The 26,367-nt window shown below is 42.2% G+C and overlaps 1 protein-coding gene across 8 annotated transcripts in view; it reads right to left on the reverse strand.

The window, feature by feature from the left end:
• Positions 1-26,367, reverse strand: part of PALM2AKAP2 (PALM2 and AKAP2 fusion) — a 262,585-nt gene that overhangs the window by 210,789 nt on the left and 25,429 nt on the right. For all 8 annotated transcript variants that reach the window (XM_074932056.1, XM_074932057.1, XM_074932061.1 and 5 more), the window contains exon 2: positions 7,876-7,956. In XM_074932056.1, the coding sequence (XP_074788157.1) occupies positions 7,876-7,956 (81 nt within the window). The remainder of the gene's footprint in view (positions 1-7,875; positions 7,957-26,367) is intronic.

The raw sequence follows: 26,367 nt of genomic DNA on the forward strand, positions 1-26,367 counted from the left end.
CATGTCACTTGCCTGAGTTTTCTCTTTTCATAAAACCCTTACTGGAGCAGACCCCTGAGCTCACGATCACTGGTCCTCAGGTCTTGTTTCAGAGTTGCTCAAAAGTTTCCTGATGCCTCCAGGACCAATAAGCCCCTGGGATGGGGGTGCAAGGTGGAAGGGTGCACATGGGGAAGTGGGTAAATAAATAGTAAATACGAAAATAACAATAAATGATGGCCACTATTATGATAAACACCACCTGGAATCATGGCAGCCAAAAGACTGCAGAGATAATCTTACCTCCTTGTTTGTTTGCTGTAGCTGGTACATCTGACAGCCCTTCAGCTCCTAAGTACTTACTAAGTCACTGCTCTTTCTCAAAGCATGTGTTTGGCACAGTAACAGAGCAGACAGGAATGCATTAGTGCAATGTGACTGCAGAAATGGGCGAGGGAAGACTGAGCTAGTTAACTTGATTTGTGTTCACCTGGGAAGGGCTAGTTCTCAGCTGGTTGCCCCTGTTGGCAAGGCAAGGGGATGGAAGAGCGCAGCTGCAGCGTAAGCTGCATGCAACTGGCATTGCAGATGCATGGGGAAGACACATCCATGGTAAGCTACCTGAAGGATGGGTATGATGATAGATGTAGCTCCTTCATGAAGGTCTCATGCTTTGTTTAAAAAGTCTCAGGAACAGAAATTGCAGCTGTAGATATAGAGGTCCAATTAGGAATGCATTAGGGAAAAAAGTGCCAATTGTTTTATGTCCCCAGAGTAAGCTTCCCATCCATTAGCAAGATCACCAGTGTAAATATTTTGTGTGCATTGCTTTTGAATTGTTCAGGTCCCATATTTTATTTAATTTTGTAAACCAAGTAGACAGTAGTTTCCATACAAAGATGAAGAAATAAAACACAAGCTCTTCCAGCTGCAAGGAAACCCACCACAGCAAGAGACATTATCAAGACTCTGTGAGAGAAGACACAAGGCTTTTGTCTCTCTTGCTTAGACCATTCATCAGTCACAGAGCCCTACTAATTTCACCGAGAGGGATCACAGGTACAGCCTGCTACAAGGTAAAGTTTTTAAGATTCATTAAAGACTTCAGATGACATAGAACCAAAAGTCAACAATAAGATGAAAGTATGCTCTTTTCTACATATATTCCCTGTACATCTGTCCTACAAGAAACCTCTGCTTGAGGTAACATAAAAACAATCATGTTGGTACCTAAGCTGGAGAGTTAGGGTTTATTTTTCAGTATCTTTCTTTGGGAAGTCTATTTAAGATTTCAGACTTCTTTGTGGCAGGATGATAAAGATGGCTCTGTCCAACTATTTGGCATTTTGCTTGTGGCGAGATTAAGCACCATAATGAGAATAAACAATAAACAACTGCCAGTGGCTGCTGCAGGGGCGAGAGGAGGGCTGAGGGGACTTAGCTGTGCCAAAAGGCACACACTGGCAGTGTGGGGACACACACTGCAAAACGGGATGCTGCAATGAGTGTATATGTGGGAGCAGGTTTCTCAGGAAGGCCATGGGATCTCCATCCTGGGCAAGAGTCCAAATGTAATCGGACGCGGATGGGCATGGGAGCAACCTGCCCCTGCTGTCAGGGGCATGAAGAGACCTTCAGGGCCCCTCACACATAAATTACTCTATAACTCCATGAGAACATTTCTGTTTCCCAGGGAATTTGGAGCTGGAGTAAGAAATATCTTCAAGCTAGCTGAAGTTTCTGGACTTTATGCGGTTGGACTGAAAAACTGAATAAGACCCTCCACACATGAAAAGAGTTTGATCACACTTTTACTTCCTGGAGCAAGAAATTTAGGTATGCTTTGTTTTTCCCAGTGAGTACTCAATTCATGTTTTTAAAGGAAGAAAAAACATGGTTTTGAAAGAAAAAACAACCAAACAAACCAACCTTCTTTTAGAATAGTTAAAACTGTCTCCCCCCCCAACAAATAAGCTTTGCAAGTTATCATAATTACTACACAGCCACAGATGCTTTTACTATTATCTTCTGAAATAATAATTTCCTCTCCTATTCAGTCTGTCCTCAGCTTCAGTTTATCACTCCTTCCCACATACACACATCAGTCAAAAGAGGCAAAAAGAAAAGCTATTTTTCAGAGATTCCTTTCTTTTCTGGTCTTAGAAGTTCCTACAATCATTGTTTTAAAAAGCTGGATTTGGGTCATGTGAATTCATTTTTGAGCATGTATTGGGCCATTAGGAGGGGCTAGGGTTGAAGTGAGCTGTAAACATCCTTGAGCTACTTTGACATAGTCTGGCTAAAATGAAAACTGCCAGAGTGGCAATAACCTGCTCAAAGGACCTTACTGTCAGTGAAAACATGAGTACTGATTTTGATGGGTTTCAAGGAAGTCCTGCGTGTATGGGGATGCTTACTTACATGGTCATTCCAGGATAACTCTTCCCCAGTTTGAAGTACAACTCACACACAATACCTTTTTCGTGAAGGAAAGCATTATTGCAGAGAATTTTTCCAGAATAATTATGGTATATTCAGCTGTGTGGCAATGACATGCAAGCATATAAGAAACATGAGTTAAAGGACTAGAGCTTTCATCTCTTTGGGGTAGTCAATTTGCATAGCTGGCATGGAGAATCTATCCTATTGTGGTTTAAAGATTTTATTTGGGGATAGATATTTTGTTTTCTGATTACTGAAAAAGAAAAGATATAAGAATTTTTGAAAACCCTCCTTTCCAACCACTACTTCCCAGCAAGGATATCCAAAGGTTTCATACTCTGTAAGTAATTCAGATAGAGCAAGCGCTATAAATCCTTAGGCTGTGCAGTCCTGTTCCCTCACCCACTCCCCTTCTGGCCTAAGGAATCTGGATTTCTCTTCTGGATCACAAAACAGGTTAGCAGAGAGGTGGAGAGCCTTTCACTTCTCAGCTTAAATCGTGGTGGGAGGTGAGCCTTCCAGCAAAAGATGGGCATCATCCCAAAGATACTAACGCACAGAAAGGGACAAACAGGGGTCCCCTATGCTCTTGGAAATGGAAATTTATCTCCAAATTAGCTCTTAACCTCTCCATGCCCCAGAACTGTGGTTAGGAAATGGAGATGATGGACCTCCAGTCTTGCAGAGGTGCAGTGGGATCCAGTACATTAAAAACAGAGGGTCGGCCTGGGACTGTCACAGCAGACATCATTTACCAGAATGACTGCTCAACTATTAATAAGAATAGGATTTGGAGGCTATCCGCTGACCCTGTGGAGAATGGAGACTGCCCATGACATCATCAAACATTTTTTGTGTGCTTGACTGAGTCGTCATTTGGTTTAAGGGTTAATTTACTTGAAAATCCTAAAGGGATTCAACATAAAGGAATAAAAACATTCCTTCATTTGTGAAAATTATCTTTGTTTTTCTACACTGCTGCATACATATATATATGGACAGACAGATCTATTTATATTCTCTGACAGCAGTTATTTTAAGACTAGAATAAATTGAGGATAGCAATATAACTGTGGAAAAATAAAATTAAAATTTATTTATAGGTAAGATAGTTTCAGCCAAACTCATACCCTAACAAAATCTCTGTAACATAAAAAGGCTTTCCTTTGCTTCAGAGTAAAGATGTAATTATGTTATAGATTAAGTGTTCATGAACTGCAGTCTTTAAGAAGCAGATGTTAACAGAAATAGGTCTCTAATATTTATACCACTCCAGAAATAAAATAACTGTGGTAAATGGATTTATTGTTAACAGTTAAAGTAACAGCAGAGAGGTAATTTTTCATTCAATTTGGAGGTTTTGTGCTGTTTATTTTATTACCAGCCGCTATCAAACAGAGCTACAGCAAACAATTATAGAAATCCTGTTCAACTAACTACAGAGGCAGCCAGATCTTGGAAGAAACACTTCTGTCCCAGAGTTTGTCTGAAATAGTAAACATCTCCATTAAAATGGGCCTGCCCAACTGCTGCCTAGCTGAACAAGTTATTAAAAGCAGCTGTTGTTTGTAGGTTATATCTCCAGTGCAACTAATCAAGCAAAATAAATTACTGTCTTCCTCAAAAAACCACATCATGTTGATAGATACTGCAGACAGAATGTTTGCATAAGGTGAATTTTGCCCACTGCTCTGATTTCAAACTATAGAAGCTGGTAACATCGCCAGTTCCCACAGATGTGGCAAGCCCCTTTTGTAGGCATATGCCCAATGAACTGCCAATGCATGAAGTTTAAACTCTATGGACTGTCAGAAAACACAACAAAACACAACTTGTGTTATATGAAAGAAGAAGGATTGTTTTGGTATTAAAGATTAAAGTAGGTGGGATGTAAGGGAAGCTATTGTAAATTGCTTCTTATTAGAGAAAAACAGCACGTTCAGTCTCAAAACATGGAGCTTCAAAGCACCCTTATACCTTTTCCAACACCAAGGGCCTTTCCAATGAAACATCTGATTGTACAGTAGACAAATACACCTCCTGCCTTCAACGGAGTGCCCCAACAGCCCTGAAATACCAGGAGGATGCTCTATTCCCAGCAACCCTACTTCCCAGTGATTCACAGAAGAGGTGATAATGGCTTTCAGTGTCAGCAATGAGGGAATTGAGTTTTTAGAGCCTACGCTACCCTAGACTCTTTCCTACTCCAGACTTTCACATTTGGAGGGTTTCACTGATATCTCAGAAACTCACACAGACCATCAATAGCTGAGCCATGGTTTTGTCTGGGTGTTCTCATCCATAAAGCCATCGGCCTCATTCTTGGAAGCCTTTGCAAAACATGTTGCCAAAGTCTCATCCAGGTTCAGTGCTGATATTTACTAACTCTGGAGTTTGTTGGGTTGTTCTGCCTAAAACAAAGGGGCCATTTTCAGCCAGGTATGTAACAAGGGAGAAATGAATGAACTGCTAATAGAGTTAAGTCATATTGCCAGGGGTCTAATTGGCATCAGCAACTTGAAAACTGTAGGTGATCCAGCATACACACTCGCAATAAACTATTTCTATTAGATATTTTCCTATGTGAATAAAATTGTCTGAAATTAACAGAATCCCTGTAGCTTTCAGAACCTTTATTAGGTAACCAAACATGCTATTTTACACAGTGTATTTTAAAAAGAAAATTACTTTGACATTTCACAAAAATGAAGCAAACCCATTGAAGCCTGTCATGAATGTCTTTGGGTGAATTCAAGCTGTTATGCTTGTGGGATCAACCCAGATACTACAGACACAGGATTAACCCAGATACTATTTTCAAAGGTTTCTCCACAGCAGACTTCAATGAACAATGATATGAAGCCCTTACACTCTACACTGACATCCACAACCTTACAACATTTTGGGGAAATACATGGGCTTCCTGGGCAAGCCTGATTTTTTTGACCCAGATTTATGTTTTGTACAGAATTAGTTGAAACCCACATAATTCAGGAAATGAACCATGTACTACCTAGCACTTTGGAAGGAAAATGGATGCACTTACACAACCCAAAGTAAGGCAGGCTGGAGGATTATATTCATAGAAGACTCGGAGCCCCTGACTTGCAGAGACTCAGAGCAACCAGGGTGAGGTGAGGGTGAGTCTTGGAGAGGTGGGGCAGGATACACAGCTTTAGAAATGAACAGAGCAGCCTGGCGGGCCAAGTACAATTTTCATCAGCATCCCACTAAACAACCATAACACTGAACAAAGAATGAAGAGAAAATGCAGTTTGCTTGGTCTGTCTCCACAGAGAAGGGAAAATACTATCAAGCCAGTTTACTTCCTTTTTTTTTTTTTATTTTTTTTTGAGCCTGGGACCTCTCTCGGTTTAGGAAGTGCCCAGCAGCAATGAGGATGAACTCTGTAATCCCACATAGGCCTCTGCTATCACCTCATCCAGTTCTCCCAGCAGACTGTTTGGCGGTACAGTGAGGTGGTACAGGCAGCTCCTGGAGCAGCAGTCACCATGACCACTCCACTAAAAGCAACACACTTCTCCTCTAGTGACAAATGATGCCACTGAATGTAGAGGTAGAGAAGCTCCTATCGTATCTTGATGCTCATCCTTGCACTCAGAATTGCAGACCTTAAGTCTGGTTGTGTTTTTAGCTGAGAAGCTGCCATTTTACATTTCTGTGCCCTGATCTCCCCTTAGCTTCCTGTAAAATTACTGCTCTTGCTCCAGGCTGTGAGCTAAATAGTAAAGGGAAATAGTTAATTTTCATGTGTGTCACTCAAGAAATCCATGCAGCAAGACTGAACCTCTGCTAGTGGCAATCAGCATAGCAGGGCTGAAATCAGTACCAGTTTATACCAGCTGAGGGGCTGACCCCCCTGCACCACCTTGAGAGGTTTTCCTTTTCCCTATGGATGATGATAAAACTCAGTTTAGCAACAGCTGTGTCAAAATAAATCAGATGAAATACAGAATTGCTAGAACTGGCTTTTCAAAAGGCTCTGCTTAAAGAATTTCAGGAAAAATCATAATTCAGTTAGCTTGGAAACAGTTAACATGATAAAGGAAGTCCTCAGCTTTGCAGCAAGAAGGGAAAAAAAAAAAAAGCATCATGAAGGCACTGAAAAGGCATCTTACTGCCCTGCTGCATCACCCTACGGTCCTTAAAAGAAATTCTCCCTTGCCTGTAGTCAATGGCAGCCTGAACGAAATGGCAGCTCCTGTTGCACCACAGAAATTCAATCACATCGACTGGTAACACCAAAGACAACGTGTGACATCCACAGATTTATGGTGAACCCGACGGAGCATTTGTGTAGGCTGCAATCAATTACTTGCGCTTAACTGCATCATATTTACCAGAAAATGAGGAATAGTTTACAGAACATGATAGCAGGGGCTTGAAGAGACAGGAGAAGGATCCTGTCTGTAGCATAACTTGAAGTCTAGTCTTCAGGTGCATGCGTGGGCAGGGAAGACATTCTGTGCACCATCTCCCCATGCAGGTGCACTGTTCACACACACACATACACATACTACCGCACAAGCAACCTAAACATCTCTATTTTTAAAAACACAGCCCAGCTCACTTGCTGCAAGGATAGACTGTCCAGTTCTGATCATCTTTTAATCACTGAAATCCCTCGGGCTGCCCTATTGAACTAATCTAATGAGATTTGACCACAATTGTGCACTGGTTACAAAAAGATCACATGTATGGTCTTGTTCCTCTCTTTGCTATGCACAAATGTAAAGACAAACTCTGCTACTGACAGGAAGGATAAATGACAGAAATAACCAGGATAGCTTTCAAATGATACTATCTGCAGCTGTCATGGAGTCCAATGGGGACTGGGGCTGCTTGGCACCCTGCTAAATATCAAGGCTCCTCTCCATGTAGAGGCACACGTATGCATCAACACCCGCCCTGCATGTGGATACGTGCCCATTTTTTTATGCTATGTATGCTTAATAACTTCATCCTACGATTAAAGCTTGACACACACACACACACATGCATGCTAACTAACACTCCCTCTGTAACACACACACATGCACACAAAATCTAATGACAGGCACCAGAAAAATACAACGCAGCTCTGCAGGCAGAAAGTGCTCACTGAAGCTATGCAGTGCACACCCAATCCACAGCAATTGGTGTCTTATCATTATGTATAATAAATAATAGTGTTAAATCATAACAGCACCACCGTGCTGCCTGCGCTAACACCCTCCCGACTCCATGCTCCTAAGCTGCTTCTGCAACATGGTCCTGTGCATGAAACACACAGAATGAAAAGCAGGCAGGACATGATCACTACAAGAGATAGGCTCCGGCAGTGAAAGCTGCTTCATGTCGGAGTGGGCTCTTCCCAGCTTTCAGACGTGTGATCTGCATGTCTAATAATGAACAGATTTAGTCAATCCATCATTTCTGGCATCAGTCCCTTACCTTGAAATGCTGCAGCTGAAGTATCTGGTCCTCAAGCTGTTGTCTCTTGCCTTCTATTTCTGTCTGCCTTTTCCTTTTCTCCTTGGAAAAATAATTTGAGAGAGAGAGAGAAATCTCGTCAGAGAAACGGAAGCTTTACGGGTAACAGATTCGTAAGAGCATGTAAGCAGTCAAACGCATCTGTACAGATGTCATCAGTCCCATTTCACCTGCTTCTCTGCCTGCTGGTATGCAAACAGCAGCGTCCTGGGAAGATGCCAGCCCCAGACTAGCCAGTCGCTCACCAGCAGGAGAAATTCTCCTCGCTTGTTCCCAGCAGCCGGAGCAGCAACAGAGTGCACAGTCCCAGAGGAGGGGAGAAAACAGGCATAACAGCTGAGAGAGTAGTTAAAGGGACAAAGATGTGCTTTTGCATTTGAGATGCCGGGCCAAAACCATGGACTGCGTGGTGCAGTTGTGACAGTAAGGCAACACGAAAGCAGTGGGTGGCATCATGGAGGAAGGAAGCTGGGCTACAGACAGTGTTTTTCCCTGGTGAGGTTGGTGGAAAGACTTTCCCTGGGCTTGACAAGGAGAAGGTGTTTTAGCCAGATTGCATGGGATTTACCTGCAAAGCAAATGGGACAGATAACCCCCAGCTGGCTTTGTTTAAAATTCAAGCCACCAAGGACAGCAGGGTCATTTCCACAGCTGAAGGTTTTCAGTCACGTTCATGAACACGGTCACTCGTCCGTGCCCAGGCTGTTCCCCTCAGCAGGCAGCAGACTCTCTCAGGTGTTTCAAGAGCAGGATGACCTGCTTTTCTCCCCTGCAACACCCTCCTGTCATGAAGGAACAACTGTTTGCTTTTTGTCAATCTTCTGCACCTTTGCAGGGAACATTTCTCCTCACCCATCCCCAGTCTGGATCAGTTTCCCTCTCCTGGAGGTCTTTTCTTATTTTAGATTGTGTAGCCAAGACAGAAATACTGAGTAGTAAATGGAGTCAGTCAAACAAGTGTACCAGCCTCAGTTTTTACTGGAACAACAGTTTTTATTCCCTACTGTGAAAGCATGTTTTTGTTATTTAAATATTTCAGTAGCTGTAAGGCTGGGCTTGAAGACATTTGAGGATTCCTTAAGCCCCAAAGTAATTTTTCTGTCTTATTTCTAGGTGCCCTACTGATGCTCTGGGAATTCTCTGCTTTTCAGGGATTTCAAACCTTCATGCCATCTCCTCAAGGGGCATATGATAAGATGCTGCCTATGCAGAAATTAATAGTGCTTTTTTTTTTTTTTAAAATGCCAGTCTCACTCAAAACAAAGCAAAACATGGAGCTAGATAACTGTCTGGACTACTCCTGCTAAAGAGTGAGACATCAGAATGGTGATGTGAGGGCTGGAGTAATGAACCCAGAAGAGGCAAACTAGTGAAATGATGCATATGTCAAGCAGTTCGTAATACACTGCACAGTCTTACATGCTGATTGTTTGTGTATATCTGCATCTACAGGCACACACGCCCCACTGTCTTACGTATGTCATGCTGAACAAAAATAGTTTGCTGAAGTTGTTCCAGAATAGGAAAACTGGATTTCTGGGTAATTAAAATGTCACAAACAGTGCCTGTCTTCAGCTGAAAACTTGACATCTCATTGCTCTCTGCATGCAGAAGATAGTTTGCATTTGTGCACACACAAGCATACAAAATTTATGCATGTACCTTTAATGTCCTTTCTTATATAAAATTGATGGTGTGGATCATCCCTTGTATCACTCCTCCAATCCTCATCTCCCCTTTGCATTTTTGAATGGAACAGGATACTGGATAGCTCAGGGGTTAAAAAACCCCGACACTGTTCAGGGATCTCTCTTGCCATTTTCTTCATTCTGTGAAACTAACAGCACACTTTGGAGACCGAAAAGAGAATTTTTTCTCTGCTATTTCCTCAAATAGCTGGTCAGCCATGGACTGGAATAAAGTAGTTCTAAAAGCTGCTCCAGTTAATGGCCTAATATTCTCAGAATAAGGATAATTCTGCACTGTTTGCTCTAAACTAGCCAGATGACAGAATGTTTGGATTTCACATATGGAGGCATTAACCCCCCACATCTGACACTCCATAGGCCACCATAAGGCACCTACATCTCCACAGTTAACTGACCTACATTTATATGTGTGTATATATACATATGCTTTTGTGTACATAAACGTATTCTACACTTCACAAAAACCGTCTTGCTAAAACATAGTACCTCCTCTGGTTGGTTGTGTTATGCTGTATAATGGATGTGACAAGACAGCCTTATAAAACATAGATGGAAACTTCTATTCTTTGTGAGAAAGGGAAAGCTCTTAGAGTATTTTCCCTGTAGGCAGCAACACAGCAGGCACTAAAATACTTCACTACTTACTAACTAGTGGGCTTCTGTGGATTTGAATTGGAATATTGCTCACATTTCCATTTCACTGGCATTAAGTCAGCTTGACTGCACACCTCTACTATTTGATTTTGTACCACAGCTATGGCTGAGGAGTATGACAACAAAAGTATTTTTTTCTCTCAAGATTGCATGATTTGCAGCATTGGTAATTAGCTATCAGGACATTTCACCTTCAGGTCACTAGATCACATTCAGTTTAGGCTTCTCCCAGTCACTGAAGGTTGTGACTATCTCTTTTCCTGGTTTATATGGGAGTGTTCTGAAAAAATGTGGTAGAAGATTGGACTGGCTGACAAAAATCCCACCAAAATCAGCATGTCAAGGATTTTAGACATTGAGCAAATGAAACCAGCCCCTACTTAAGCAGGCTCCTGATTCAGGACTTTACTGAAAACACTGTCACATAAAGCACATGCTTACACATAAGCATTTATTAAGGCACTTATCTACATTGAAAGCACTAAATGTTCCTCGTTACTTTGTTCATCTAATTAAAGGTATGTTTTTTCCAAGTATGCCCGTTAAGTTACAAATTTACTAAGGGTCCTAGCACCAAGAAAATAAAGCGCTCACTTTATTTTCACAGTTTTACCCCAGACAGCTTCAGTTAAATGCATGTCCTCTTTTTTTTTTTTTTTCTTCAATGCAGGGAGTAATCCATCACTGCTTCAGCTAGCAGTTAACACTAATCACCTCCATGAAGTAACCCTCAAGAGCATCCCCAATCTCCTCCTCCTGGTAAGGATGCACTGAGCTCAAGCGATAGGATGAAGGCATGAGCCAGGAGGATGCTGGGGTATATACAGGATGACCCAATTTTGTAGTTTCTGCACCTTTTGAGGGGGCTAGTGAAAACCGTCAGATGGGATGTCACACACACACAGAGTTCCTTGAAGCTAGTCTGTGGACACCAAGTGTTTCTGGTTTTTTTTTTAAGAACTGAAAGGATTATAGAAACTAGGTTGAAAAGGGGTGGAGAAAACAGGCACTGATGCCAGTTTTACTGTGAATATGGTAGGTTTAAAAGGAAAGATTTGTATCTGTGGTGTGCTGCTTCTGTAAGAATACAGATAGTCATCACGGATGGTTATCCTTCCAAAATGGTAGAGGAGTACCATTTGGGAGGTACACTCAGGATGCTCTGAATATTTGGGACTTTCATGAGTAAAATAAGATTTAAACCTTATATCCCTCCCTTCACCAAAAAAATTAGGAAAATGGGAAAGTGAAAGTACTTGATTTTTTACTCACACACCCAAATGGTGGGAAAAGAACATAGGTCAAATGGCAAGGTTACTCACACCTTGAAATCTGTTCAATGAAAAATGAGATTTGCACTCAGGCATTCACATGTGGATGTGCAACATGGAAACCATACATTTATTTTCTTTTCCAAGAAGTTTGATTTCAAAAAGGAAGCAATTGCTTCTTAGCTAAAGGTGCCAGTGCCACTTTCCTATTGCTAAAAAACAAATATCAGATACTTGGTAAGACCCAATCCGCTTGGAAGAGAGAGAGGTGTTGGGAAGATAAAATGGAGATCTGTAAAATCATGAGTGGGGGAATGGAGACAGACAGTGGGCAACTACTGCTCACTACATCTTCCCTGAAAGAAAAGGAGGGGCATCAAGTGAAACCAGATAGGACAAGTTTCAAGCCAAGGCAAAGGTCTGCTGTAAAAATCCCTGTCTCATGATGCTGTGGGTGCTAGAAGGCGATGGAAAGCCTGGGGACAGTCAGAGAGAAGGAATACTGTTTCCTACACAAACTGAAATTGCATCTGGTTCAGGAACCTGCAAACCACGGATTGTTTTGAGGATGTTTGCTAAGTTTTTATGTGCTTGGCCTTCTTTCATGCTCATCCTACCACTGATTTTTCATTCATCAGTGTTGCAGGATTTTTGTCTGAATCCTGTATTACATTTGATCAGAATAACATAGTTTAGTATTAGAATTGTCAAACTGTTCCAGTCAAAAAACCCCAAACCAACAACAACAACAAAACCAACACAAAACCAAACATAAGACCTTGAAAAAAACAAGTGATACCAAACTGCTGCTCTGTGACATGGCAGTCAGATAATACTTCAATTTTCCATTACAAAATCATTTTTGTTCTTGTTTAGAAATCTGCCTGCACAGTGTGGGAAGTGATACAGAGATTATTCAGCTCAGAGAGTCATAACTGTCTGCGGAGAAACATGTACCTCTAAAGCCAGTAAATCCTTGGGGCAGTAAAGCCTTGGTAAGGGCCTCTGCTTCCCTTGCACTGGCAGAAACACCTGATTTCTTTGGTTTAAAGCCAGGTCAGACATGTGCAGAAAGCACTCCACAGAGCAGCACAGAAGCTAAATGCTATTTGATTGACCTCACTGAGAAAATACATGCTCAAAGCTGATGGCTGGCTAAGGCTTATGGTACAGGTATCCAGAAGAACATGGGGGGAAAACCAAAAAAAATCCCCAACTCCACAAAAAACCTAACATGGATCCTGTGACCCTCAAGGAGATGGGCAGCATGACACTGGAGAAGCTACTACCTGTAGTTTCAGTGAAGAGGTTTCCCATTGGCTTTATCCTGCATGCCAGGCAACTGTCCAGCTTGCCACACAGCAGTGGGTGGAGGAGGGTAAGCTCCTGCCTGTCGTGCCAACGGAAAACAAGTGCACCCAAAAATGGCACGGGTGGGGGAAAATTACAGTCTGCTTCAAAGCAAGGAAAACAGTTACGAAGAACTGTCCTCAAAGAATCACACGAATTTCTTCAGCAAGAGATTATTTTATCCACTCTGCACAGTTCCAGATATTATTCTCTGTTTATTTAAAGCTCGCAGATTTTTAGGGCAGCAAGTAAGGAAACAAACAAGCAAAAGAGCTGCTGACACCTCATTTTTCTGTTGCCACTTCAGGGACATCCAGAACTCTGGGGGAAAAGTAGCATCTGGGTTCTGCTAATGATTTCAACCTGCAGTTAGCATAATTTCAAGAAATCATTCCTCATGGAAACTGAAACTTACAGCCGGGTAGTAGTTTAAATGACCATCTTCACTGTGATGACTTCACATCTCTCAGCAGTGAAATCAAATCTGTAAATTTGTTTCCTCTTTTATGCTTCAGAAGTAATGGTTCACAGGAAAGAAAATATTAAGAAACACAGGAGGCTAATCTTCAGGTTTTTTCCTGAATTTCCCCGCTCCCCGCTTCATTCTCATCTGGTCATTTCTTTTATTTTCCTGGTGTGTTTGAAGAGTGGGAAACTCTCCTGACTACCGGTTGCAGAGGTGCAGCCCAGTACTGGCAGCACTTTGCAAAAATGCAGTTCTGAGCATTTTTTGCTGTTGTAAACAGCATACAATAGAAATCACAGCACCAGAAGAGGCAGGACGCAGAGCTGAAGCAGAGACACAGTTACATCAGAGTAAACATGCCTCGAAGGTTGGTGGCAGGATGCCTGCTCCTTTTGGATGATCAATGCCCACTTTCATTACTTGCTGCCAGTACAAGAAGGTGGAGCCCATCATTCTGCCAAGTGTATCAAACTAGATCACCATATGCGCTGGCATAAGTGTGCTTGGTGAATATCTTGTTGTTATGGGTAGCCACACAGGCTCCGTAACTGCAAGCTGGAGGCTTGTCTGGTCTCCTGTTATGAGCACTGGGAAATTTGTGTTTTTTAAGATTATGGGAAGTAACTCCTCCTGCAGCTCTTTTCCTACCCTGCTCCTAGCAGAACCAGAGTCTATCCATTTCTGAGATCCATTTTTCTCTGCAGTTACCATCAACACACACATGTCAGCTATTGGCTTGCTCTCTCAGGCATTCTCCTGCAAGACCCTCTCTGCCCAGACCCCTGAAACCAACGACGACCTGGCTAAGCTGAAACATGACCCAGAGACAAGTTCCTGCATCTCTACACTGGAACTCAGCTTCTGAACTTAAGGATACAGCAGTCTGTGCTCCTATGTAGCATCTAAGAAACTGCCATCCTTTTTCACTTACAGTTTCCCTGTGCAGGAAGCTTATTACCTAAAGCACAGATTCATGGTTTAAAAAGTTCTTAAGTGCCTAGGGCCTGGGTTGCTCATCTTACTGTACCCTGTCCATGCCAGAACAAAACAAGCTGCCTGTTACAAATCTAGATGGGATGCAGGAACAGCAGGAATATAAGATATTACTGTAATGCTTTCCATGTATCATACACATATCTTATGACAAAGCTGTGACCATTTCCATCACCTGAAGCAACACACAGATGGGTTATCGAGCAATGAACAACAGGAGTTCCCAATTGCACAGGTGCCACAGATAAATGCCTGAGTGGAGCATGTGAAACCCACCTAAAAGATAAAGGCTGAGATTAGCTCCTTTCCTCATGCTTACTTTTTCTACAGTTTTATACAAAGCAGGAGGAAAAGGCAAGATTAGAGACAAGGTGAACAGTTAATGACCAGGTATGTATGCCCTTCACCTCCTTTCTTGTGAAACTGGTTTAAACTGGAGATTGCTGTCACAAGAGTTGATCCCCATTAAATAGACAGCTTGCAACAGCATGCAAGAAATGTCTTGGCATGTTGGTTTTGGACACAGGATAGGCTTAATTCACAGAGGCAGACCCTGGTGAAGGAGTAAGTAGAAGATCCTAGAAGTTATGGAAATGCTTTGTTTCTCATCTATTGAACAGGTTCCTGATAATGGGAAGGTTGTATCACTTGCTGAGAGTTGACTCAGGGTGAAGAAAGCCAATGCTTTCAGACCAGAAATACACCAGTTTTCATTGCAGCCTTGCCTCCCTTTTTTCCAGTAGTGAGTGTCAAAGAAGTTATTTGCTTATGTACAAGAATGAGGTGATTTGAGAGAGATGCAGAGATATAAGCTCCCTGTAACCAACTTAAGTGATCCCAGTAAAGAAGCCAATGTTTCTGGTCTGTAGCCCCCTTTCTTGCTGATTTTTGTCACTTGCATGCAGACTAACAGTTTTCACTCAAAATTTATGTCCTCCCTTTCATCTAAAACTTAGGCTTCCCTTGCATGATGTCAAAGGATGTGTTTTTTCTGTGCTGACCTGCTAATGCAAATAGAGTAGCTCTGCGTCCACATGCGCACTGCCTGCAACTCAAAGTTCAAGTAAGAGAATCATAATAGTCATTCTGCGTGTTTGGGACACCAAAGGAGTTCATCAATTTGAAGCCCTATAGGATTAACTCCCACTCAGGGCTTCTGAATATGAACACTTCATGACTGCCACAAGCCTACTGCCAATGTCATACATGAGACTATGCAGGAGAAAGCTGTCCAAGAGGAGAAAGGATCCTCTCTGGTGAAGACAGTAATATCTGAAAGGATTGCAGCAAAAACTTCAGCTGCCCTGCATGCTTATTATAGCTCCCTGGTCACCAAATGCAACCTTCATGATGCACACAGACAACGACTGCTTAATTAAAATCACCATGCATCTCAAACAACAAATAAAAGGATGGCACTGCTCCCAGAACAACAGCTCTTAATGAAAAGTGATGAATTTCCCTTTGAAAAACTCACTCATTAGCAATTTTGAAAGAGGACACAATGGAAAAATGTCTCATTGAGATGGTGAAGTGAAATTATTTTAGGAGAAAACATGGTTCCTCTGGTATCACATGGGGAAATTCCCACTTCAATTGAGCGATCATCCCCATTTTGATTCAACCAGGATTTTACCTGCAGTATCCCCCTTTCGCTGAATGTTACCAGCTCACTGGAAGCTGCGTTTCAGGTCTAACACAAACCATGGGCATTTTTGACTGGGCCACCACCATAATGAGTCCTTCAAATATGGAAAGATGTGGTTGACTCTCCTTCTCTCTTCCCCACTCTGAACTGAAACTGAACATGGGCTGAGACCCACAGATGATGCTTCCCTTCAGTCCTGAGTGGAATAAATCCCCACTTTGCTATGCATTTATGATTTGATCAAGGGTGTCAGGCTCTTAAATGGCTGCTGAGAGGTGACCGGGGTCATTGGTGTTTGAGTATCTTTTCTGTGAGATACAACAGTGAATCAAACAGATGTCCCATAAATGCCAGGTTCCCACCCCTTATTAAATCCACATCAGTATCTCTTCCAAAACTTGCAAGTTCTTACACTAACCCTGAAAACGGGTAAGAGCTCAGGACCACCAGAGTCCTGTAGCAACCTTCTCTGTGGCATCAATTATTTCCGTAAAGTGCTGAAAAGCCTGTACAGAGCACATTGTTAGTATAAATCATGAAATATTTATCCATTATTCTGGATAATCCTTAATACCAGTCATAAATGGCAGGCAGCTGAACGTCATTACCTAGTGCCTACTACAGCTAACCTTCAAGATCATGTGTATACCTTGTTAGCACTGACCTTGTTCTGCTGCATCTTGAGCTAGATGGAAAATTCAGCGTATTCATCTAGCAAATAATTTTTCTTACTAAAAATAAGGTGGAATTTACTAGGTAATTTTGTGTAGAACAAATTCTGAAAATTCCATTTTCTCTAGAAAAACAGTAAAATTCTGAAATAAGATACTTTTAATCAACTACTTTTTTCTGTACTTAAAATTTTGGTTAGAGTGTTAAGCAGCCTTTGATCTAAGTTTTCATTCGTAAAAATATACAAGGAGTTTTCTTCAGGATGAGTAGAAAACCAGTTTGTTAACTCTTCCCTACTATCACGATGCTACTAATTGGCCTTGGTTTAAAACCATGCTGTTCAGTGTACATCCTTCCACTGTTTGCTTTTGAAAAGGAGAAAGACAGGCTTAACCTAACCACATTTCCACAGCTCCAAAGAAAAGAGTGTGTCTCCTTTTTTACCCTCATGCTCTATACACTCCTTAAGTATCTCTTCATGCTGCCAAACAGGACATTGTAAAACAGAAGGAAACATCTCTGATTACAGCAAGATATTAAATGTGCGGAGAAACACATTTACAAGGCTCATCTTAACCTACAAAGTAGGTGCTGATCAATACAGTATGGCAACCACTATGGAATTTCTAACTATTGCATTAAGAAATGAAAAGTAAATCACAAAGTTTTTAAGTCAAGGCATCCAAGCTGAAGCTGTGATTCTTTACACTAGTTTCCCACAAAGCAAGTGCCTGGTGAGGATCTCTCTGTGTTATTTTTCACTTGGTGAGAACTTAGATCAGAATCACCAAGACTGTGATTTCAGCAGAATTTGTTTTCCCTCTTTATCCTGTTTAATTGCACATATGAGAGACAACTCCATTTCAAGAAGCTTAAAATTCCCCAGGACACAACATGTTAAGTGTGAAGAAGAAATTGGATTTTCTGCAGTGGAAAGGGAATAAACTGGTCTGGCTGGTCAGCACAGAGCAATGGCCAGGACCTGTAGGGATGACACTGGTGCTGATTCTGGTATTTGAATCATATCCAGCTTTTTGCTTGTTATTTTGAAAGTAATGGTAGAAAAGACCCAAATCAAGGAATTAATACATAAAGCTGGGCTTTGTGTTTTAATCCTTACAGTCTGGCTGGATTAGCCAATTATTTCAGAGTGTCAGTGTCTCACATCAAATTGTTTTTACTGATGCTTCCTCCCTTCACCTGTGAGTGTGGCAGCCTGCCTGCTAACATTGAGGCTTTCGGTGCTGACCTGCATGGCATGATGCCAGATCTCCTGGTGTCGCAGGGCTGTGCTTAGCAGCAGTTGTAATGTACAGGGCTCCTCTGCTGCTGAAAGACACTTCTCGTCATTTGTTGCTAATAACTTCGTGTTATTAACTCAAAACCCTTTCTTTAAGCTTTTGTCTAACATTGGTTGTGAGCTAAGGATACTCACATTGTCTGATGCTCAGGAATCACCTGATATAAGTTGTAGTTGCTGGTGTGTTTGTGTTCTAACTTTCACATTCAGGAAGAGAAAGGCTGCCTTGTTTCACACCAAAAAGAAAGAGGGAGACAAACTTCCCTACAAGCTCAGGGAGATGCAACTGAGAACCTGAGAATTGCCACCTTCCAGCTGTCAGCATCCTTTCATACTGGTGATGCTGAGCCCCAGAGCCTGATGGAGCTGCTGGACATGCCATCTCTGCCTCTCTCCTGTTCACCTGGGGAGTCACATTATTCTGACATGAGACCATAGACACTAGAGACTACAAATGATGAATGCGGTCGTGACTGAGAGGGTGGATATGTCTATCTGCTTGGCAGAAAAGCATGCTTAGTGTGTGATTTAGGTATGCTAAAAATCCTACCCACCCTCGGCCTTGGCATCTTGCCTACGGAGCACATAAAAGAACTGGCTTCATCTCCAACCAGTTTACTTCTGGAAAGCTTATTTAATCTGACAGGTGTAGGATCACATGCCTCAACACTGAACCTCAGCAGTATGCAGGAGCTATTACTGCTATGTCATTCCTTTAGGTCAAGCATCCCAACACTTTCTTCGTGAATAGGAACAGTTGGGACATTACGCTACATATTGCATAACAAATTAATCTGCCAGCCTTCTCCCTGCACCATCAAAGGCAGAGATCACCCTGATCCCAGCAACACAGAACCCCACAGCAGCTTCTCTACCACCAGCGTGTCACCTTAAATAAGGAGGAATGAGTAAGTGTACAAAGCCTGAGACACTTGCCCACTTGGCTCTCCAGGGACAGGTTAGCTGCAGATCTTCAAGGCAGCATGCTCGCAGCTGCAGGTCACAGTGGCTTTGGGCAGGATGCAGAGGAGTGCACAGTCTCAGTCTGCTGCACCCACAGGGGAGATGTGGGGCGGTGTGACAAGAAAACACTGACTGCTTTGATGTTTGGCTCCAGAACCCATATCCACTTATAAATGCGCAAATTTCTGCTATGCTGTTGAAGGTTCCACTCCCCTTCAGAAAACTGCCTGCATTTCTCTGTGATTTGCATCCCTGCTGTGAGGTGTGTCTGGAAATTCAGCTTCAAGGGCATCTCCATGACCCACAGGACTGCTGCATGATTTGTACAGGTTTATCTGCACTGGTGCTTGAGGTGTGTGGGGGTTGAAGCAACAAAGCCTGTACAGTTTGGCTAAATTTCACACTTAGCTGGTACACCTGACAGGTTTATAAAACTGTGAGAGCATCTGAATGGCTTATTAAACAGCAAACTGTGTAAAAGAAAAAAACTACACACAGATACCAGAAGAAGCTTCGGTTGATTACTGCCTCTTCCTGCTCATATCCCCTAGTCAGAACAACATGGACTCTTCTGAAGCCCAACAAGATACCATGTGGGTACTGTTTAACTGTTTCTGTGCAAGTCCTCTGTCTTTGCTCAGGTCTTTTGGAGACCTCTGTGCTAAGGAGGTCTTATCATTCTATAATCTCAGATTCTGAAACACCTTCTCTTCTCCTTCCATGGCATTTCTGTAAGTTTTGCTCTTCTGTGAGCTTGAAAATACATTTTTGGAGCAATTCCTACCAGGAAGCCAAAGGAGGCAGAGGGTGCAACTGCAGATGGGTTCCCTCCCAAAGGTCGTATTCTTTCTTCTTTCTATCATTAGTCATCAGGAGACACACTATTTTGCACACCCGAGCTTCCTCAAAGATGGTCAGATCCTTCTCTGTGGCTACCTCAGAAGGTTTATCACCTTTCCTTCAGGCTTTATCTTTTTAACATAGGTAGATTAGTCACCTCTGGGGATTTAGGCAACAAAAAGTCAGTCAATAGTCATGATCTGCTGCTGTCTTAAACCTGTTGCTCTGCACATCTGTGTAGGAGCCCTGGGTGAAGGACCTGTTTTCATTCAGGTCTGTGTGAATGTGTATTTCTCTTTACTCAGCTCCTGGATTAAGGTGCAAAATACAGTTTGTGGGCAGGTTGTGATATTTTATACGGATTGTACATTGTGAACTCCTGCAGGAGTCTGTAGAAGGGAAGGTCTGATCTACCAACCTGGCTGTGCCACAGCAGAGGAGCAGACTCCAAGGAGCTCACCCCACCACCTCTCCCTGAAGCCTCTCTTTGGCCTGAAAGACTTCTGCAAGTGGTATCTCTGACCCTTTAAATGGACCTTAAGAAACATTCTCAAAAGACAAAAGATACTGAAGAGTGTTGCCCAAAAGAGACAGAAAGCACCATGTAAATTCAAGCACCTAGCATAAGGGCACTCCGTCACTGAATTCAACATGGTATTTGCTCCACGCTTTTGCTAAACTAAATCAACTGCCATTGGGTATGCTCTCTGCATATAAGAGGATGGTAATAACTTTAGGGAGTAAAAAGCTACTTTGTTCTATAAACTACACTTAATGGGATCTCCCCCTTGGTAGTCAGGTTGCTCCACAGTTTCTGAGGCAATGCTGACTTTGCCTTAGCAGAGCTGACTGTCATCTTATGGAGCAAAGGTATGTAATTTCTGGACATCTTACTGGCAGACCTCCTCAGATTGGCACAGTGCTCATATTGTCTCTTTCTTCAGCTAGAGGAAAAGGAAAGAGGTAGAGGGACAACTGCTCCCCACCTACCTAACAGGGGACAGTGAAGGTGAGAATCAAAACTCGTATTTGTTTCAAACTAAACTAAAACCGGCTTTGCTGAGAAATACCCAATGTTTTTTATCTCTTTACATTTTCAAGAAAACTGCTGGCTTTCCACTGAACTACTTATATCTTCCACACAAAGCTCATTACAGTTTGATGGCTGTGCTGCTACCTGAAAAGCTGGATCATTGCAGAGCCCAAATGGGACACAATTACAGGCTTTGCACAGTGCTGCACACAACCATGTCTTTTCACGGACCTGCAGAAAGGGGATGTACAACCAACACCTGTGCTTCACTAAGAAAAGACAATGGTTTTCCAGGGATGACAGCAGAGTCTGGGAAGAGTGCTAGGAATTTATTTCCAGGTACAGAAGAGAGGACGAAAAATTCCCCTCCTCTGGGCATTAGCACTTGTGTGATATGTAATTCAGTTATCCTTCACAACAAAGGAATCTGAGGTTTTGGACGTCTGAATGTTAGGTGACCTCTCATCTTGCATATGAAGAAGCAGCTGAGCTCTGTATGAAAGCAAGTTCCCACACTTGGCTGCAAGTCCCCACATAGGAGAGGACCAAATAGTTCAAATGAGGAGAGGACTTAGAGGCCTCAGTAAGGTCAGATTAGAAATATATTTTATTTTTTGCTCATCAAGAGTTTGGCAAATGAGGCTTGGGCTCCAGACAGAGTGTAGTGTTAAAATATTAACTTTTTGTAAGGTCATTTTAAAAAAGAAAAGTACCTCCATTCTTGACCACTCCTAACACTCACTGTTGTTTCTCTGGTGGCCTCTTTAGATCTCTAAATCCATGGCAGAGACAGCACCACCCACGCTACCCAGGCTATCTTTATTGGGCTTCCAACTGCTCCACCACCGGAGACGGGAAACTTTATTTAGTCTGCAAGCCCCTCGTGACAGAGACAGTCTCTCTGTTCTATATTTGCACAAAATTTAACATAAAGAGGTACTAGTTCCTGCCTGGAATCATTACGTTATGACAGCAACAGTCTCGCAGACAGACCTAACCACTGTGCACAAGATTTCTGTACAAACTAAATGGATTCCCAAATCCTGAGCCCAGATGGATCAAAACCTGGCATTTTGTGAACTTTTGTAGCTCAGATCCTTCAACAGGTATCTTGAAGAGATGTAGCATCGTTTTCCTCCAGGAACAGCCAGGATGTACCTGAGCTTTTCCTCCTGTCACATTTCAGTATGTGAATGGCACAGTGAAAGCTCAGGGAAGAGCAAATACTGTTGGTCACTAAACCCTGACTGTATTCAGCAGTGCTACAGATGGACATTGATAAAGTCAGAGTATTTTCTGTCAGGGGAAAAGATTCCTGAGGTGATGTCTCACAAAAGTACTTATTTTCTACAAAGACCCGCTCAGGATTTATTACTTGTTTATACGATTCAAGATCTCTTCTGTTGAAGGACACTAGTTTGACACCCTATCAAGCTCTAAGTAATAGTAAGATTTAAAGAAAATGGTAGTACTTCAAGTGTATTATCACTGGGATTTTCAAATGGTTTCACCCACTGTCTTCAATATGAACAGAATGAGGTCACTGTTTGCACATCTGCAGTGCATGCTCTTCCAGTGCACCAGAATAAACTTTACAGAGTACATCACTGATCTGGCAAGCATGTCTCCTGTACCACTGAAATCATCTGCAATACACTTTTGACAGCTTGCTTGCTTGCAAAATCACCCTTCTGTGCAGCCCCTAGAAATAATAGATTTTCCCCATCTGTAGACTACAGTCACGCAACTAAATGTTAAAAATGACAAGCTGTAAGACTGGCTACATACCACAAAGAAAAGAGGGCACAGAACTAAGCTCCTACAGCAAGCTCAGTTTTGCTTGACAGAGCATGCACACTGCCACTGAAATCAGATCATGGCAATACTGCTAGCAGGGATGTTACTGAATTGCAAACTCTGTCCCAGAAATGATGGGAGTTCCTAGGTATCCCTCCACTCAAGCAAGGACCTATTTACAGAAGTGCTCCAGCAAGGAGACAGTTCACGGTGAGTTCACTACCAAGCAGGTTGCTCTGTGAGGTGAATGACGCAGCCTGAAGGCGAGGTGCTATTGATCAGTTCAAGCCGCTCAGTCTGTGCTCTCCACAGTCCTCTGAAAATCAAATGTAGAAAAACCCCTGCTGCCAGGAAGGGATGGGGAAAGGGAGACCCATGTCCCATTTTGCCAGCAGACAGCCTACAACAGCTTACAAGATGGACTCCCATTGAGCACGGATGGGGGATGGGGTGTGCTGGCAACAATCACTAATATCATAAGGTCTTTCATAATATTTATGTCTGAAGTGGCAAAATTGCTGAATTCCACTAGAGGAGAAAGCATTTCATCTGCCAGTATCCAGAGCTTCTCAGTCTGAGCTTGGTGGGAAGACAAAGATCTGATCCCTTGCCACCCTCCAAAAATCCCAAGGCAAACTTTCTTCCATGGACCTTTTGCTAGATTGTAGCTTCATTGCTACATTTGCTACAGGGGAATCGTCACATTCCCCTCGACTGTTGTTATGTAGGGCAAAACGCTCTTTGTAATTTAGGCTAGTTACTAAACATCACCTGAAAGGAGAGCCTGGAAAGAGCAAGCAATTTGGGTTTACTTTTGCCAGGTGGTAGAAGAGCTGTAAGCATCACAATATCTGTGAGCTCCTTCTGGAGATAGCTCTACATGAAATCTTCCTCATGTTCCTGCTCTGTGGAAAAAAAAATAGTGACTTAAACCTCTTCCTGCTCACCCTTGTGGTGAGCAAAAGCACTCAAAACCACCATTAACCACTATGGAACAGAGCACTGTTGTGGAAAGAAGGAAAAAATGTACAAACAGATAGAAGGTACACATCGTAGAAGGGCGATTTTAAACCAGAGGTTAGGAAACAAGTGCTCTTCCACCAGGTGCCTTCAGGCCTGAGATCTGCTCAGCTCTGTACTGTGGCAAGCATCAGCTCAGCAACACTACTGAAAAGAGCATGACCTTTCCTAGAACGTTTCTTTGGGTCCAAGCAATCCTACTCAACCACACATGCTCCTCTATACAATTTTCTTCTCCAGAACATGTTAAACATGGTTCTCATGGTCCTTGCTTGTGAAATAAAGGTAATTATTTAGCATAACTAAAAAGCATATACTCAGTCAACCATTTGACTATAACAACTATGCAGAAGAGTTATGGGCAGCTGGAACACAACAGGATCTTGGTTACCACCCACAGAATAATATATAGTCCGCTCCCCATAATCTACCCCTTTTCTTCAGGAGCTTCTACTTCAATAGCAGAAAGCCAAGGAAGAATCCAGAGCAAAGCAACACAACACTTTGTTATTACTGGCTCCTTTGCCTCCATCTTCCAAGCACAAATTACAGGAGATTATTCTGGCACAGTGGCTGGTGGTAACAGCTGGACCCCATATCATTCCCCTGGAGCAGGAGTACTCCATAGCTCAACCAGTCATTTAACTCTAAATAATACCTTGCCAGGCTTTTGTGACATTGAAAGTAAGTGAAAGTGCTTGAGGGATCTCTACTTTTTTTGATAAGCTATTCATGCCTTGGGAAGTTGCACAAGGTGAGAAGAGCCACTGGGAACTATGTTGAACTCTTTTTATCGCACAGCAGCATGGCTGGAGGGGAATACATTGAGGTATCAGCAGTGCAGAGAATTTGAGCTCTGGAGGGGAACCAGTGGGAGCATTTGAGCTCCTAAAATAGGAAATTTAAAAGAAATTCTGATTCCTGAAGCCATGATTTCTTTTCTGGTGTTCCTTTGGAGCTGCACAATGCTATGCTGTTCCTTGCAGATAAGATTGTGTTTCATGCTTAACAAATATAATACACGCATAAAAGCAAAAAGCATAATTTCTTGTGAGTCCCTCCTCACACTATTATTCTTTAGGAGCCAATGTAGTTAACTAGGTTGGAATATAAAATGATGATCCACAGAGCCTGCTTCCTGCTGTTGGTTAGCACTTCTACTATTTTTAGCACTCTTCCAAGAACCGGAAATATGTTTTGATAAAGATACCATCTTCCAGACAAGAACACAAATAGTGAATCAGTCAATTCATATTAATGTCATGAGAATCATCACATCAAGCCAGCACAGGGCAAAGGTCTTTGCAATGCATGTTTTCTGTTTGTTACCAAAAATTTATACTGTTTGTGTGAGGCAATCAAAGGATTGGGCTAAAGTCTGAGGCTGTGTGTATCCACGCTTTAATCCCATTGCCAGGATTTATGCCTCAGGTCTGTACTTTACTGAAAGATGGCTGTTTGTTTTCCTGTAGCCAGCTATGGTCAGAGCTGGGTAGTCTATAGATCATGTGGCTCACATTCCTCCTGGAAGGCATTTTGTGAGCTGCAATTTTCAGCAGCAATCTTGAAGAAAATTTCCACAGGCAAAAAATCTTGGTACTGCTCTGCTTAGCATAATAGATGCCTATTTTGTGTTAAGTCTTTTGTGTTCAAGGTCCTTCAAGTTTTGGAAGTGGTAAGATGGGGGATATAAAAGCACTTTCAAGAGCAAAATCTTCTGGAAAAACAAAAAAGACTTAGCAAATACACTTGGATTACAAATATCTATTTTATGGCTCACATTTCAAAACATTATTTTTCCTGAACCTACCCCTCCTTCTACTCTTCAGACAATCCCCCTACCCACAAAAAACTTAGTAACAGACCAATTCCCATGGACAAACACAGATCACCCTTGAAGAACAGCATGTTTATTACAGTAAATGAAGAAATGATCAAGACATGGCAAATTTCACAGCACGTGTCAATTTCCCCAATGGCCCACACTATAATTCCTTTATTTATACTGAAATTCCTTTTTGGTATTTGTCTGAACAGTGCAACTCAGAGCAATGATTCATATGTAGCCTGAAGTATCCTACTTCATTTTTCATTACCTGAACAAGGTCAGTTTGGTTTTTTTTGTTTGTTTGTTTTTGATTTTTTCTCCAGCAGTATCAGTTGGCCCAGTAGAAGTTTGCCTTGTTTCCTTCTGACATGTGTATGCATGTGTATGTGTTCCCGAATAGACAGAGAAGCTGTCAGAAAAGTCATTTTGCTAGATTGCAGAATTACTCTGTACCTATAACACACAAAGCAGTATCAGCTTTTTTTCCTTTTTCATATGAGCAGAATTACTCCCTGATACTCTGCTTTAAATGCTGAGAAAAATGACTAACAGTTTGCAACATAAGACAGCTGTGCTGACTTCTGAGTACCCACCTCTGTTCAGACAGTACCAAACTGGAACTAAACACAGACAAGGACCAAACCCCTTTCAGCAAATGGGCCTGTGCATACAATGCTTAAAATAATAATTAAAAATTCAAGGCTTTCACTTTTCTGATCATGTATTTTCAGCATGGCCCTACTTTGGCTGAAATGCAATGCATCAGTGTTCCCTGGGGACTCTGAAGTACCCCATGGCATTCTTTATGGACCACTGGATGGCACTAGCATCCAAAATATCACTGACAGCCCAGCATTTTTCTGGTCAGCAAAAAAACTTCGGCTCTTAAAAAATCAGTTGAAACAGCAT

This window comes from Athene noctua, chromosome Z (assembly GCF_965140245.1).
Source record: "Athene noctua chromosome Z, bAthNoc1.hap1.1, whole genome shotgun sequence".
Lineage (NCBI taxonomy): Eukaryota > Metazoa > Chordata > Aves > Strigiformes > Strigidae > Athene > Athene noctua.